Genomic DNA, 16825 nt, shown 5'->3' with positions numbered 1-16825 from the left:
GGGATCTAGAAAAATGGTACAGATGAAATCATTGTGCAGGGCAGGAATAGAGACACAGACACAGAGAACAAACATGTGGACACAAGCAGGACAAGGGGGACAGGACGAACTGGGAGACTGGGATCGACATACATACACTACCATGAGCAAAATAGACAGCTAGGGAGACGCTGCCGTACAGCACAGGGAACTCAGCTGGGTGATGACCTAGATGGGTGGGATGCAGGGCGAGGAGGTCCAAAAGGGAGGGGACATAGCCATACATATAGCAGATTCACTTTTTGGCACAGCAGAAACTAACACAACAGTGTACGGCAATTACACTCCAATAAAAATTACTTAATTATTTTAAAAGGTCATACACTATGTAACAAGAAGTGCCTCAGAAGGTAAAGAACCTGCCTTCAATGCAGGAGACCAGGGTTTGATCCCTGTGTCAGGAAGATCCTCTGGAGAAGGCAACGGCTACCCAATGCAGGATTCTTGCCTGGAGAATCCCATGGACAGAGGAGCATGGCGGTCCACAGTTCATGGATAGGACCGTGCAACTAACACTTTTGGTAAAAACAAAAGTAACTGAGAAATACTGAGAAAACTGGGATGATAAGGAACACAATCCTAAAAGAAATCAATCCTGAACATTCACTGGAAGGACTGATGCTGAAGCTGAAGTTCCAATACTTTGGCCACCTGAAGTGAAGAGCCGACTCACTGGAAAAGACCCGATGCTGGGAAAGATTGAGGGCAAGAGGAGAAGGGGACAACAGAGGATGAGATGGTTGGATGGCATCACTGACTCAATGGACCTGAGTTTGAGCAAACTCCAGGAGATGGTGAAGGACAGGGAAGCCTGGCATGCTGCAGTCCATGGGGTCACAAAGAGTCAGACATGACTGAGCCACCGAACAACAAAAGGCTCCCACACCCAGCAGCCAGGGGCAAGGCTACTTGCACGCTCCATGAACAAATAACCAGGTGAGGTCTGTTGAACCAATAAACAATACAGCTCATTCCATATATGCTCAACTAGCAAATCAGTGGAAATGGCTGCAGAATCCAGTGCCTCAGCAGACAGGCTTCCATGGAAAAGGGCAAGGCATCAGTTAGGGCATTGATAGTGGTAATGTAAAGGTAAAGAAAAGATTTCTTCTGTTTAACAAAGGAGAGGCAGTCACCCTGCCCCTTCCTTCTCCTTAGGGTCTCTCCTTAAAGGCATAACAGGCCTAATTTTGGGGCCAGGAATTTGATAAATCCATCCCCAATTTTCCAGTGCAAAATAACAAAGACTTCAAAATTATCTCAGAAGTCTCTCAGGAGATTGACAGGAGACCAGCACAAGGAGCATCCGTTTGTCTTTCCAGGAGAAACATACTTACTGGTCTTTGTTCTACTTTATTGTATGTTTGTATGAAATTCTGTCCAGATTTCTGGTCTTTTACCAACGGTCTGTGTGCACCTTATCTGACACAAACATTCAATAATAAATCGTGTTTTCTCTGTATTCTATGTTGAATAGAGATCTTGTAGTTGCCAGGATTTTTTTTATTTCCCCAACAAATTATAAAAATAAAAATAGCAGTGTCCGCTCCCCCTACTTCCCACCCAGTCTGACTCCCACCAGGACTGGTCATAGTTGAAGAGTGGCTACCAGTAGCCATTGGAGCCAAAAGCTTCCTAGGGCAAGTACAGTTGAAAACGGTTCCTAGATCTCATAGCCCTCTTTAACAGAAAGAGCTTCTTTTCCCCCCAAAACCACCATCTCTTTAAGAATCCTCTCTTTATAACTCACTGGCCCACAATGTCTTAGGTCTATACATCCATGTGCCAATCAGAGCCCATTTCTGAAGGTGGAGATGGTGGGGTCACATGGCTGAATGCAAAAGCACAAGGTAGGTGGCTCTGCTCTCCTCTCTCTAGGGGAAGGCTGAAAAGCCATTTCCTATCAGCAGATCAATCCCAAAATTGATTATCAATGACAAAGGCTTAGCATATACGACCAAATTTCCAAACTTGTTTACCGATTACAAATACTAAAGTTCAGTCGCTAAGTCATGTCCAATTCTTTGCAGTGCCATGGACTGTAGCACACCAGGCTCTTCTGTCATCCAGTCATCCACCATCTCCCAGAGTTTGCTCAAATTCATGTCCATTGAATCAGTGATGCTTTATTTAACCGTCTCATCCTCTGCTGCCCACTTCTTCTTTGGCCTTCAGTCTTTCCCAACATTAGGATCTTTTCCTATGAGTCGGTTCTTCGCATCTGGTGGCCAAAGTACTGGAGCTTCAGCTTCAGCAATTGTCCTTCCAATGAATATTCAGGGTTGGTTTCCTTTCGAATTGGCTGGTTTGATCTGCTTGCCGTCCAAGGGACTCTGAAGAGTCTTCTCCGGCACCACAATTCAAAGTTTCAGTACTAATAAGCTCAATCAAAATTATTTATTAAATCCTCAATATGTATGAACACAGCATGTTAAATAATGTTTAATATATATATTTTTAACTTAACCACAGTAACTAAGTGAAGGTCATGTTTGCAAGTATGTTTGGAACCAAACCAATCAAACTGCATGAAAACAACAACAACAAAAACCAAATATTTACATAATATAGCTAAAACATGTCAGGAAGCCGTTCAGGAATATGAAATGCACTGTACTGTTTGCTTTATGGGTACTGGTGAATAGACTTAAATTGAAACTCAAGGAACCATGTGAATGTTTGCAGCCCCCTAAAATAATTAGTTGGCCACCGTACACATATTCATGAAAATAAGTCAATAGTAAACTCAGTGTGTAACTCCAACTCAAATCTCTACTACAGATGTTATTTATGGTCAAACAAGGAAGCCTGTACAGTCTCCCTCATGACACTAAGAAGGGGACTAAGCACATACAGGCAGCTTTTGTTGCAGTCTCCTACACATCCTTTCCCACTCCTATTTTTGTGACCCTCCACATCCAGTGTGAACAGAGTTGCAAACAACAGGACTCTGAAAGCAATGTCCCACTGTCTCCAAATGGAACATACTGGGAAAGCTCTTCACATTGAAATGGTTTTAAAATGCTTCACAGATTTCCTTTCTGATGTTCTACACATCTGAAGTTCAAGTTTGGAACAGTAACGAAATGAAAACTTGACTCATCTTTGTCTTCGAAAAAGGAAAAGCAGAAATCTGCCCAAATTGAAGTTCAGCATTTTTAAGTGGGCCTATTCTCTACCTAACCTTTATTCTTTAAACTTCTTTTGAGAACTGCCTCACCAAACTGATAAAAGAGCTTCTACAATTTGTACATCTCTGCTCTGACAGATGAGCAGTTCTGAAAGTCAGCCAAAGAAAATGCAGGCTTAAAGTCAGAACAAATTTCCAAACACTGAAAGAGTGAGGCCTTCGCTGCCTCCCTTGGGAGAAGAATCTGCTAATAAACGAGCCTCTTAAAATCAGACTGAACAAAACACTCAAACTTCACCCACCGGACCATGGAATAAAGTGGGCTTAATGAGCCAATGCCTTTTTCCATTTCTGCTTTAAAATATATGTACAGCACAGATCAGGGGTACCACAAATTGGAAGGGTCCCTGATAGAGTTTTAATTTAGCATTCCTAGGTAATTATAATCTCCTATAAAGTTTCACAATAATGCCTCAATATTTCTTAGCAATATGAGGCAAGTAATTGTGCTCCAGTGTGTTTTATAGCTAAAGGAATAAAAACCAAGTGACCTGGCAAAAAAAAAAAAAAAAAGCTGGCTAATAATTTGCCCGAGGTCATAAATAAATGAGCAGCATACCCAGGAATAAGTGTTTAATTTCCAAATTCTCCTCTAGATAATCATTTTTCCCATGCTTTCCATAACTTCTCAAACCCAACACTCCTAAATTATTCTACACTGTGTGACTTCTCAGGATAACCAGACTCCAAAGTGGCATGGATTCTGTGATATACTAACAAGGACTTGCAGCAAAAAGAATATATATGTATAGTAAATGCTATCTTAGCTATGAAAGTGTTACACAGTATTCTCAAACTCTTAACCAAACCCCTTATAGAGGAATGAATTGAGCAGATTATAAGTTTTAAAGTTCATTTTTCATCATTTTGCACTCAGTAGGTACATCCTATTTGAAGAAGCCTCTCCCATAAATAAGAGAACCATACGTATTAAATCCAAATAATGATTTAACAATCTTTCCAGCACATCTCCAAGACACCAGGTGAATGTGGAAACTTTGCACAGTTGGATTTGTTTTTGTGGATAAATGCAGCAAAAGCCCTAATGTTTGTTTCCATGAAATAAAGCAATTTATGCCATTCTGCACTCAATTCCACACTCTACTCCATCTATTTCCGAGACAACCACTTTCACCTGGTTTTTGGACATACATACTGTTAGGCATTTAAATGTATGTTTCTGTCACTGCCATCCATTTATTTATTAAGCCTACAGACACTCATTGAATGCCTATTAAATGCTAGAGGTTGTCCAGTTAATAAAATAGACAATCCCTGCACCCATGGAACATACCACCGTCTAGAAAAGGGAAGACAAGTATTTTGAGATGCAATTAGTTAAAAGACAATTATGGTAAGTGCTTCAAAGGTTAACACTTTAGCATACAGAACATATCTGCCCGAGTCTGGGAGCTCAGAAAAAGTGTCCTTGGGAAAGTGACATTTAAGCTCAGGCAAGAAAAAGGAGTAGGAGCTGCCTAAAAAAAGATGGAGGAAAAAGAATGTGCTAAAGCCATGAGAAGGTCCATTGCAGAGGCCAGAGTATAATGAGCTAGAGTAAAGTGAAATTAGAGTAGATTGGAGGGGCAACTTCTTAGGCTCTTAAAAGCCAAATAAGAACAAATAGACATTGAAAGATTTTACTGAAGAGAAAGAGGTATTTAGGCTTACACTTTAAGATACACTCCAGCTATTCTGTAGAAAATAGAAGGAAGGAGATGGATAAGGCGAACCATGGAAAGGAAGACCTAGTGGTAGATTATGATAATGGCCCACATATTCAGGGATAAATTTCCCAAATAGTAAAGTCATGACTGTCAAACAAATTTATTATTAAAGTACATTAAAGGCTTTAACTCATTAAGCAATCAGGAAACCAGTAAGGTATTACAACTGGTTCAAAGAAAAATTTTTTAAACCACATGTTAAATGCAATAAAGGAAAGTTGAAATAAATTGACAACAGATGCAAAACCTAGTCTACCCAAGGGGAAATAATCAATTGCATTCCAGCCACTCTGCATTTTTATGGATAAGAATCATTTCCATTACTATCCGTTTTCCACAACTCACTGAGTTGTACAGTAGCTCAAAGATGATGGAAGGCAGATACAGCCTATGGCTGAGCTGACAGGATTCCTACAGATTTTCTGCCCATCATAAAGGCTTTTAATTATTCTTAACTCAAATAAAAATGATTTGGCAAAAGGGGGTGTCAGTGTCAGGAAAGACGGAGAAAAATGGACAATGTTGAATGTATATGGTACTAGAATCAATAAGATTTGGCATTTGAGACTTTGGTTGGCAGGGGGGATGCTCAAGGAGATGTCCAGGGAAGGAATTTAAAACAAATTCCTAAATGGCAGAAGAGGCCATAAGGGTCTACTTGGATTTCTTAGCACAAGGACAGTACTACTCTGTAGAGAGACTCACATTGCACGGAAAAAGTAGACTCGATCAATAATTACATTTTAAAGTCCACCACAACATACCAAAGGACATGGATAAAAAAGAAATGAAATAAAATCCATTCCCTTCAATAGTACTTTATTTTCTCTTGCTAACCTCTGGAAAGAGGAGAGTGAAAAAGTTGGCTTAAAGCTCAACATTCAGAAAACTAAGATCATGGCATCCAGTCCCATCACTTCATGGGAAATAGATGGGGAAACAGTGGAAACAGTGTCAGACTTTATTTTGGGGGGCTCCAAAATCACTGCAGATGGTGATTGCAGCCATGAAATTAAAAGATGCTTACTCCTTGGAAGGAAAGTTATGACCAACCTAGATGACATATTCAAAAGCAGAGACATTACTTTGCCAACAAAGGTCCGTCTAGTCAAGGCTATGGTTTTTCCAGTGGTCATGTATGGATGTGAGAGTTGGACTGTGAAGAAAGCTGAGTGCCGAAGAATTGATGCCTTTGAATTGTGGTGTTGGAGAAGACTCTTGAGAGTCCCTTGGACTGCAAGGAGATCCAACCAGTCCATTCTAAGGGATATCAGTCCTGGGTATTCTTTGGAAGGAATGATGTTGAAGCTGAAACTCCAGTACTTTGGCCACCTCATGCGAAGAGTTGACTCATTGGAAAAGACTCTGATGCTGGGAGGGATTGGGGGCAGGAGGAGAAGGGGATGACAGAAGATGAGATGGCTGGATGGCATCACTGACTCGATGGACGTGAGTCTGAGTGAACTCCGGGAGTTGGTGATGGACAGGGAGGCCAGGCATGCTGCAGTTCATGAGGCCGCAAAGAGTCGGACACGACTGAGAGACTGAACTGAACTGAACTGAACCTCTGGATTACCTAGTGACACCAGGCCCAAATACAACCTGATCCCAAACTCAGCAAGAATCTGTGGGGAGTTTATGGAAATCTTCCAGTTCAGAAGTTCCCTTTTCTGATCATCAGTGTGGAAGCAGCCCGACTTACAGAATCAAAACAACGAGAAGAGAGGAAACAATGTGCTTGGAATTTAGTGTGACAGTTATGAGCTCTCCTCTTTATATCCAAAGAATCATAAATCCTTTGATAACTGTGTTCTAGGCTCCTCCAGATTTCCTTCTAGACTTTGATTTCTTACCAGAAGTAATCAGAAAGGAAATGTTTCCAGGGGCAGCTCTACTTTGATATTTTTTTCTCCAAACAACCTTTTAATAGTAGCCATAATAAAAAATTTTTAAAAAAAACAACTGTTCTTAAAAAAAAAAAACCTAATAGTGGTCTTAACAAAAGTTGTTCTTGAAAACAACAACAAGCTTTTAGCTTCCATGTCAGTCTACATAACTGGACCTTTTACTATAACTGATAATGTTACTTAATCATTTCATTGTCTTGCTAATAATTACAAGCTTCCTGGGGCAAAGAATTTACAAGGGACTTAAAGCCCATTATAAATGTATACATTTAAATATCAAATTCACTAAACAAGCTATTCCAGTACTACCGGACTTTGTGTTCAGATCTTTTTAAAGACATCATTGCTGTGCTGTGCTTAGTTGCTCAGTCGTATCCAACTCTTTGCAACCCCATGGACTGTAGCCCACCAGGTTCCTCTGTCCATGGGATTCTCCAGGCAAGCATACTGGAGTGGGTTGCCATGCCCTCCTCCAGGGGATCTTCCCGACTCAGGGATCAAACCCAGGTCTCCAGCATTACAGGAGGATTCTTTACCATCTAAGCCACCAGGGACACCCAAAGATATCAATGACCCACAATAAATACTGAGTTACTTCTTGAAAGAATTCGGTGGGGTGTATGACCCACATGATCAGTAAATACTGAGAACCATCCAGTGAAGAAGTCCCAGGACAATAACAGAAGTGAGGATATTTTTAAAGCTCAGAGTGAAGGAGTACTTGGGCAGCACTGGGTTCAAGGGTCTAACTTTACATGTATCAGCAATGGCTATGGACCTGGAAAGGACGTGGATCGTCCGGGTGATGCCCCAGTTCAATTATCTATCATGTGCCGTTAAGGGAGTGTCTTGTCTGGGTCAGAGTCATGGCAACAATGATAAGCTTAAACATTTTCAGTTATTCTTGCTCAACTGTCATCTCTACTCTACTTTTCCTCTTTTTGTGTCCTACGGTACTATCTAGGTCTCTCTAGTCTCACAAACAGGAACAAAGCAATTCACCTAGTTTCAAATGTTACCTAAATGCAAGCCTATCAATGCTACAAAGTTTTCAAATCAATCTTCAAAATCAGCTCTAAGGTGATTCTTCCACAATGACTCAAGCTGCTAAAAACAAGGTCTGCTTAACTTGGGCTGTCTAGAAAAGGACCATATTAACCTCAGTAATAGTCAAAATAGAGAATCTCACACAACTGAGCACTCATGAGACCCTTGGGATGAAACATCTCCTGTATAGATTCTCTTCATTCCTAAAACCATGTTGCCCAGAATCTGGTCCACATGAAGACGATTACTTCAAAAGTTTTGAATAATGTTGAATCCAAAGCACCCAGACGTTAACTGTACCTCTTGAACAAAACAAATAAAATTTTACCAAAAATCACCTATGTCTGCTTCAGAGTAATCCTACACTCAAAACCACCAATTATGGAGTAATTCTCTTCCTTGACCCTCTATCAAAGTCAGGCAGTTTTCACATTCCTTACATTCTCAGAAGCAAGATAAAATATTCCTCAACAAAAACTTGGAAAACCTAAAAATACACTGCAATCAAACAATGAACTGTAAATAGTGGGACGTGGAACAACTTTTAAACTGCACTGCAACTCAAAGTAATATTAAAACATTCTGATTTTGCCTCAAAGAAATGCCATGTTTATTTTCCTGACCTTTGCAACATTCTCAAATGGAAAAATAAGAAATTTTAAAACTAAAAACCCCAAAACAGGGTTTCTCTGAGAAACCTTTAGTTTTTTGCATAGTCCTATAATCAAAAAATCTAAAAATTCTTCTCCCATCTCAGATTTAGAAGACAAAATTCCAACTCCAATGACCAATGAATAATTATATTAGAACTAGTTGAAAAAGAGTAATATCAATTTCTCTCTTCAGCATTCTTGCTCCTAAAAAAATATTAATCAAAACTTGATTATGATCCAAGTGGTTAGAAATGCTGAGAAAGAACAGATTTGGGGGAAATAAATCAGGAAGTTCAAAAGAACGGAACAACAGGGCAGTAAACATTATTAGCCAGACCTATCAGTATGACAATCCCCAAACACTGCACAAGGTAGAAAAGGCTACCTGAATGATAGCAAATTTATTTTAACCAGGCAAAAATGAAATCATCATCTTTTTAGCTAAATAAGCACAAAAATTTCCCAATGAGATATTATTTCCTAAATGCACCAAGAAGTCATAGAATCCAAAGCAGCAAGCTAGCAGCTTCATATCTAGAGAATGCTGTTGTTATTTTTTTAGTTACTAAGTTGTGTCCGGCTCTTTTGCAACCCCATGAACTGTATTCCGCCAGCCTCATCTGTCCATGGGATTCTCCAGGCAAGAATGCTGGAGTGGGTTGCCATTTTCTTCTCCAGGGTATCTTCCCGACCCAGGGATTGAACCTCTGTCTCTTGCATCTGCTCCACTAGAAGGAGGATTCTTTACCACTAAGCCACCTGGGAAGCCCCTAGAGAATGTTAGATAAAAATACAGAGCTTTTTTACCATGAATGTTTATACCATAAACTTCTTACACCAGAATTTCTATTTAAACTTATTATAGAGAGTAAAGGAAAAATAAATGTATCTGCATACTCAGAAGATTTCTGTTAGGTCACATTTCCTGGGGAAAATTCACTGCACCTTCAACCAAACTCTATCAACAAGAATGAGGTATCCAAATCATCAAAGTTTTTGAAAGTCTCCATTACCTTTGAAAATCGAGCATTTATCCATTTGGTAAAGGTTTTCTTCTGCACATCATTGTGTTCATCTGTGGGTGGGAAAAGGAGAGAGAAGGGAAAATATTAGAGTTTATAGTTTTACTCAGGTGCTAAATAAGATTATCTCCATCCTGGAGAGTTTTACACTGTCTATTAGTAGAGTTCCTGAGGCACAATGATCCATAGTTAATGAAGGGATGACTGATGGGTTCAATATGTATGGAGTCTGCTAACAAACATCCATAGCAGAGGGAGGCCCAGACACCTTTCCAGAGAAGCTGGCTTTCTCACCCCACATCTCAGCATGTCGCCACCAACCATTAAATCCATGTTCATGAGAAAAGAATCAAGACGTTGCTTTCAAAGTATTATATACATATACACATAGACTTTCTATTGCATTTTGTTTAAATACAGTTTCAGCATGACAAAAATGTTATAGCATGTTCAAGACAAAAAATGGGAGTTCTCTTTTTAAAAAAACTAAGAAACTCATGATTTCCCCCCTTTTCATACAATTCCTATAGAACAAAAACTACAATAAAGTGTATAGCTAATTGTGTAACCCATTTTCCTGTATAAAGACTGACATGACCAAGTTTTAATGATCTTATCTTTGAAAGCAATCTACACCCACCACTGGGCACATACCCTGAGGAAACCATAACTGAAAAAGACACCTGTACCTCAGGGTTCATTGTAGCACTATTTACAATGGCTTGGACATGGAAGCAACCTAGATGTCCAGAGACAGATGAATAGATTAAAAAGTTGTGGTATATATACACAGTGGAATATTACTCAGCCATAAAAAGGAACACAACTGAGTTAGTTCTAATGAGGTGGATGAACTTAGAGCCTATTAGATGGAGTGAAGTAAGTCAGAAAGAGAAAGACAAATATCACATATTAACACATATATATGGAATCTAGAAAAATGATACTAATGAACCTATCTGCAGGGCAGCAATGGAGATGCAAACAGAGACAACAGACTTGTGGACACAGGGTGGGAAGAACTGAGAGAGTCGCATTAAAACGTGTACATTACCATATGAAAAACAGAGAGCCAGTGGGAATTTACTGTATGACTCAGGGAGCTCAAATCCTATGCTCTGTGACAACCTAGAGGGATGGGAGGCGATGGGAGATGGGAAGGAGGTCTAGGAGGGAGGGGACACACATATACCTATGGCTGATTCATGTTACTCTATGGCAGAAACCAACACAATAGTGTAAAGCAATTATCCTCCAACTGAAAATATACAACCTCCCTAAAAAAAAAAAAAAAGGAATCTACACATTTTACAAGCAGAGAAATCACAGAAGTTTATTTCTTTATTTTTTAATGACTAATGTTGGCTTGAATTACAAATTCATTGTCCAGGTCAAACAAATAAAAATTGACCTTAAAAAATCTAAAGCATCCTGAACCTCTTGAAGATGGGGAAAGTGATCTAATTAGGTATAAGGAAGTCATGTGAAATGGGAGTTAATAACACTTACAAGGCACCGTGAGGGCTGGTGGATACAAGCGGAAACACTTGGCAAAGAGCTGGCATTGAGCTCTTTGTTGTTATTCTAGTTATAATTATTATGATAGTATATGTGTGAACAAGACAAAAATATCCATGTTACCCTTTCTGTTACTTCTAATCATACCCTCTTCAATTGCTCCTCAATTATCTGTTAAAATGAGCAACAGTCACTGTTGGCATAAATCCTACAAAGGAGCATGTTAATAGTCTCTGAGTTGTTCTAAAAGCGTGTAAGGAATATCTGGAATAATGCAGAAAGCTTGCGGTACTGTCTGAACACACACACATACCTTGTTCCACCACTGTCCATGTAAGGAAAATTTGGCAGAAAGCTTGTGGTACTATCTGAACACACACACACAAACACACACCTTGTTCCACTACTGTCCATCCTGCCAGGCTGCTTCCCACATGATAACAGTAAAACAGTAACAAGAGAAGGCTCAAGTGCGCTCTGTCCTCAATGCATCAATTTCACAGAGCTGCCTTCAACCCAGACCTCCTCACTCATCTCTAATAGCATAATTACAAGTTCAACCATGACTTCACCAAGTTAGTGGTATCTTTGGGCCTTATTCTGTTCTGGAAGGAGAGCTTGTAATTAAAAGGTCACTCCTGCAACAAATATAGCAACAGTTTCAGAAAAGAGTGCCCTTCTACAGATCTATAAAGGTAACTGGAGACTGACTCTGAAACACAAAGACGGCAATGGATGAAAAAACTTCCAAGCAACTTCGTGTTGTCAACTGAGCTTAGACTTAGCCTTTCACAAAGGACAACAGAGTCAGCATCAGCCTCAATTTCAGGCTTTCTACCATCTGATCAATGCCACATATGAGCCATTTATTAACCAAGAGGACTTGCTGACACACTCTGAATGTTGCAGCCTTGACCATCACATGGAAGAGAGTCAGAGCTGAGGTTATACGCAGTATGTAAGGCACACACCAGCCTGCACAGTGCCATACCAGCCACTAATATGAACTTAATCTTAAATATGTGTTCAGAGTACATGGCAAATTCAATTATTTTGCTATGAACAAAAATATATGTATTGGTCATAAGTATTACATTTTCTCAGACCCATAAAATTCATTGAATTTAATAACTTTTACCAAATTATTGGGAATTTGGGAAATTCTGAGAAGCAATTTTTATTTCACATTTTATTTCTCTACATTTCTACATTTTTTTAAACCTCTTTTCTGAGCATTTAACCTTCTTACTTTCAAAAAATATATTAAAATAGCTAATAAATACTATATGGGTTCCTCTCCAGAGATAATGCAAACAAAGAAATGAGTACCTGTCACCTTATCAAATGCTGACTGTGTGGGTACTGTCATTTCAGTCATGTCTGAGTCTTTGAGACCCCATGGACTATAGCTCACCAGGCTCCTCTGTCCACGTGATTCTCCAGGCAAGAGTACTGAAATGGGCTGCCATGCCCTCCGTAGGGGATCTTCCCAACCCACGGATCAAACCTTCATCTCCTGAGTCTCCTCCATTGGCAGGCAGGTTATTTATCACTAGTGCCACCTAGGGAGCCCCCAAATGATAACTAAAAACCTCCAGTTGTATCACATATAGAATGAGATCAACTATTTAAAATAGGTTCCCATCATACAGCTGCTAAGTCACTTCAGTCGTGTCCGACTCTCTGCGACCCCATAGACGGCAGCCCACTAGGCTCCTCTGTCCCTGGGATTCTCCAGGCAAGAATACTGGAGTGGGTTGCCATTTCCTTCTCCAGTGCATGAAAGTGAAAAGTGAAAGTGAAGTTGCTCAGTCATGTCCAACTCTTAGCGACCCCATGGACTGCAGCCAACCAGACTCCTCCGTACATGGGATTTTCCAGGCAAGAGTACTGGAGTGGGGTGCCATTGCCTTCTCCGATACTATATCCCATCATACAGAGATGTTTGTAAAAACTAGAAGTTAATGTTTCTATAATAAAAGTCTTTATCTTTGGTTCAAATAAAAGTCTGAATATGTGTTTAATTAAGTAAATGATATGAAATGAAGTTATTGTTGTTTAGTTGTGAAGTCATGTCCAATTCTTTTGCAACCCCATGGATTACAGCCCGCCAGGTTCCTCTGTTCATGGAATTTCCCAGGTGAGAGTACTGGAGTGGGTTACCATTTTTTTCTCCAGGGTATCTTTCCAACCCAGGGATCAAACCTGCATCCCCTGCATTGGCAGGCAGTTCCTTCACCCCTGAGCCATCAGAAATAACGTACTGCATTGTAAAAGATAAAATGTCTTGCATTCAAACTTTTTAAAAATACTCCAAACTTGATAAACATTCTTCTTTATTCATTTTCCTGGTACAGTTAAAGGGGAAAGGGGGAATTTACATCTCAATAAGCCTTGATTTCACATTTCCTTTTCACACAACACACACATACACACACACACAAACCTCTTATTTTCTATCAGATATGAATTCAGTAAAGGAATAGGAATTAGCCTGCAGTTTTTCAATTATGAGATTTTTTTTTTAATGTAACAAATTTGGAACACTTACTAGTACAGAACTGCCCTCCACACCACAAAAAATTAAGCTAACAACTTTGGCCCAAGTCAGTGTTTCAAGGAGACAGAAATTTGCTAGCAAAATTGGTAGCATGACAACTAAAATCCTAAATCATGTTACTACAATCAATTTTTTTGATCATATATATAGAAATTTATACCAAATTTCAAATCTCAAATTTGTTCAACTCTCCATTACAAGTCAAGTAGTTATTTTAATGTTTCCAAAATAAAGATATGTAAGCAGATAATACAAATTTACAGATAACTGGATTATTTATATGTGTATTAAGTGAGTATAATTAACATGCTAAATATATTCTTTCAGGTTTCCAAACAAGTGTTTTCTTTATATTTGAATTTTAGAGAAAACATCTAACTTTTGAAAGCCTTTTTTGGCTTAGTAAATCTTACCCATTAACGACCTTTCTCCATTAGGGGGACAAACACGTGACTGAATTAGGAGAAGAAAAATGTGTTAAATCCCTTAAGGCTGATTTTCCAAATTCTTCCTCTAAATATTTTGCTCTTCTTAAAATGCTTTTGACAAGCTCACACAGATCCAAGGGCTGCTGCCCAGCCTGGAATTTTATTTTTGTGATGGGTAAGAGAAGTGAAGCAAGAAACATCAACAAAACCATCTGATAAATCTTCCAGGAAACTAGCTAAAATTTTTGTTCACTTCACCAGCTCAAGGGCACATCAAAAATTCTTTTAGCAGAACCTAGAAACAAATCTCAATTTAAATCTTAATCAAAATTGTTTCTGTAAAAAAAAATAATAATCCAACACTACAACCATAAAACAAAATTCTGTATTTCCATAGGTCTATCTATATGTATATAATATAAACATAAACTTAGGATAATTGCTGTACAATATTCTCCCTTCACCTCGCTTGTCCACAAGTCTCTTCTCTATGTCTTTGTTTTCATGCTGCCCTGCAAATACATTCATCAGTACCATCTTTCTAGATTCCATATAAATGCATTAATATATATTTCTCTTTCTGACTTACTTCACTCTGTATAGCACACTCTAGGTTCATCCACCTCATTAGAACTGACTCAAATGTGTTCCTTTTTATGGCTGAGTAATATTCCATTTTGCCTATGGACCACAGTTTCTCTATTGATTCATCTGTTGACAGACATCTGGGTTGCTTTCATGTCCTAGCTATTGCAAATAGTGCTGCAATGAACACTGGGGTACCTGTGTCTTTTTCAATTATGGTTTTCTCAGGATACATGTCCAGTAGTGGGACTGTTGGGTCACTGGGTAGTTTTATTCCTAGTTTTCTCCATAGAGATTGCCTTTTTTAAAAAATATCTTTCTGCAGATATAATTCACATATCATATAAGTCAGCCATTTCAAGCATGCAATTTAATGAGTTTTGGTACATTAAAATGTCAATGTTTTTATGTAGAATATATATAACATAAAATCTGCTATTTTAATTATGTTAAAGTACTCAATTTAGTAACATTGATTTCATTTACAATGTTGTACAACCATTCTCATTATTTTCAAATTTTTCATCCACCAAAACAGAAATTCTGTAACCATTTAGCAACACTTCTCCCATTCCCCCACTTCCCCAGGCCCCAGTAACCTCTAAACCACTTTCTAATTCTATGCATTTAACCCACCTTAATATTTCACAGACGTGAATTCACACAACGTCTGTCCCTTGGTGTCTGATTTATTTCACTTAGCATAAGGTTTTCAAGACTCATCTGTGTTGTAGCCTGTGTCAGAACCTCATTTCTTTTTTGTGGCTAGTCATAATATGTAGTAGTCATTGCATGTATATGCCACATGTTCTTACCCATTCATCTGTTGATAGACATGGGCTGTTTCTATCTTACAGCTATTGTAAATAATGTTACAGTGAAAACTGTATATTAGTGTCTGTTCCAATCCCTGCTTTCAGTTTCCCTGGATATACACCTAGGAGTGGAACTGCGGGGTCATACGGTAATTCTATCTTTAGATTTTTGAGGAACTGCTGAAATGTTCTCCATAGCAGGTGCATTATTTTATACTCCCAGTAGCGATGTATATGGGTTTCAAATTCTCTACATCCTCACTAACACTTTCTTTTTTTAAATTATTATTATTATAGCCATCCTAGTAACTGTGAAGTGGTATATAATGGTTTGTATTTGCATTTCTCTAATGACTTAATGATGCTGACCATAAAAAGGCATTTTGGAAACTAAAAAATTACCAAGAAAAATCCCCTAAACTCTGAAATTTCCTGAAGACTCCAAACTAGCCCAAGTTCAAAAGCATACTACTACAAAGTGGCTAGGATTCAGCGACAGCTCTTTTGCACTTAATCCATAAAAGATTGCAGAACGATTAATTTATTCCTCGAAGAATTATTTTCAGAATTTGATACAACCATTAATTCCTGTCCATCTTCTAATTCTAGAGTGTATTTACCTCTTACCTATTTTCTCCTTGATGAGTTCCTCATGCTTTTTAAGTGAATGCACAGGAATACAGGAGGGAATGTTTTCCTACTTTAACTCTTTATAACTGCTAATCTTAACTGAAGAGTGTCTGTAAGTCCTACAGGCACCTGGCATTGTTTGAAACTTTCTTTGTGGAAGTATTCTTTGGAAAAACTTTTTACATCTTAGATATAGCCATATTATATGTGTTGCAAATACAGAAGAACAAGGAGAAAGAAACTGTAAACTTTACATACAAAACACTTCACTTTGGACTTCTATCCTGAGAGTAAGAGAGTTTTATTAAAATCACTGGAAATATCACAGAATAAGGAGAGGTTATTTAGGAGGAGCTAAATGAGTCATAAAGATGATGAGTCACTGTCATGAAAAGTCAATAGAAAACTAATTGTTTCTTAATGATTGACAAAAGTTAGACTAATTAAAAATTTTTCTGTAAATCTTGATTCTTCACTTTATTCCAACTAAATAAAGATCCATTGTGTCCTAAAAACTGTCTTCAGTTCAGTTCAGTTCAGTCACTCAGTTGTGTCCAACTCTTTGCAACCCCATGAACCACAGCATGCCAGGCCTCCCTGTCCATCACCAACGCCCAGAGTCTACCCAAACTCATGTCCATTGAGTCGGTGATGCCATTCAACCATCTCATCCTCTGTCGGCCCCTTCTCCTCCCGCCCTGTCT

At 38.7% G+C, this 16825-nt stretch overlaps 1 protein-coding gene across 11 annotated transcripts in view; it reads right to left on the bottom strand.

Annotated features, from left to right (window-relative positions):
- UTRN (utrophin) overlaps positions 1 to 16825 on the bottom strand; it is a 555367-nt gene that overhangs the window by 434821 nt on the left and 103721 nt on the right. For all 11 annotated transcript variants that reach the window (XM_061428217.1, XM_061428218.1, XM_061428216.1 and 8 more), the window contains one exon: positions 9577 to 9638. In XM_061428217.1, coding sequence (XP_061284201.1) covers positions 9577 to 9638 — 62 coding nt within the window. The remainder of the gene's footprint in view (positions 1 to 9576; positions 9639 to 16825) is intronic.

Source organism: Bos javanicus, chromosome 9 (genome assembly GCF_032452875.1).
Source record: "Bos javanicus breed banteng chromosome 9, ARS-OSU_banteng_1.0, whole genome shotgun sequence".
NCBI lineage: Eukaryota > Metazoa > Chordata > Mammalia > Artiodactyla > Bovidae > Bos > Bos javanicus.
This window is presented reverse-complemented; position numbering and strand designations above follow the sequence as displayed.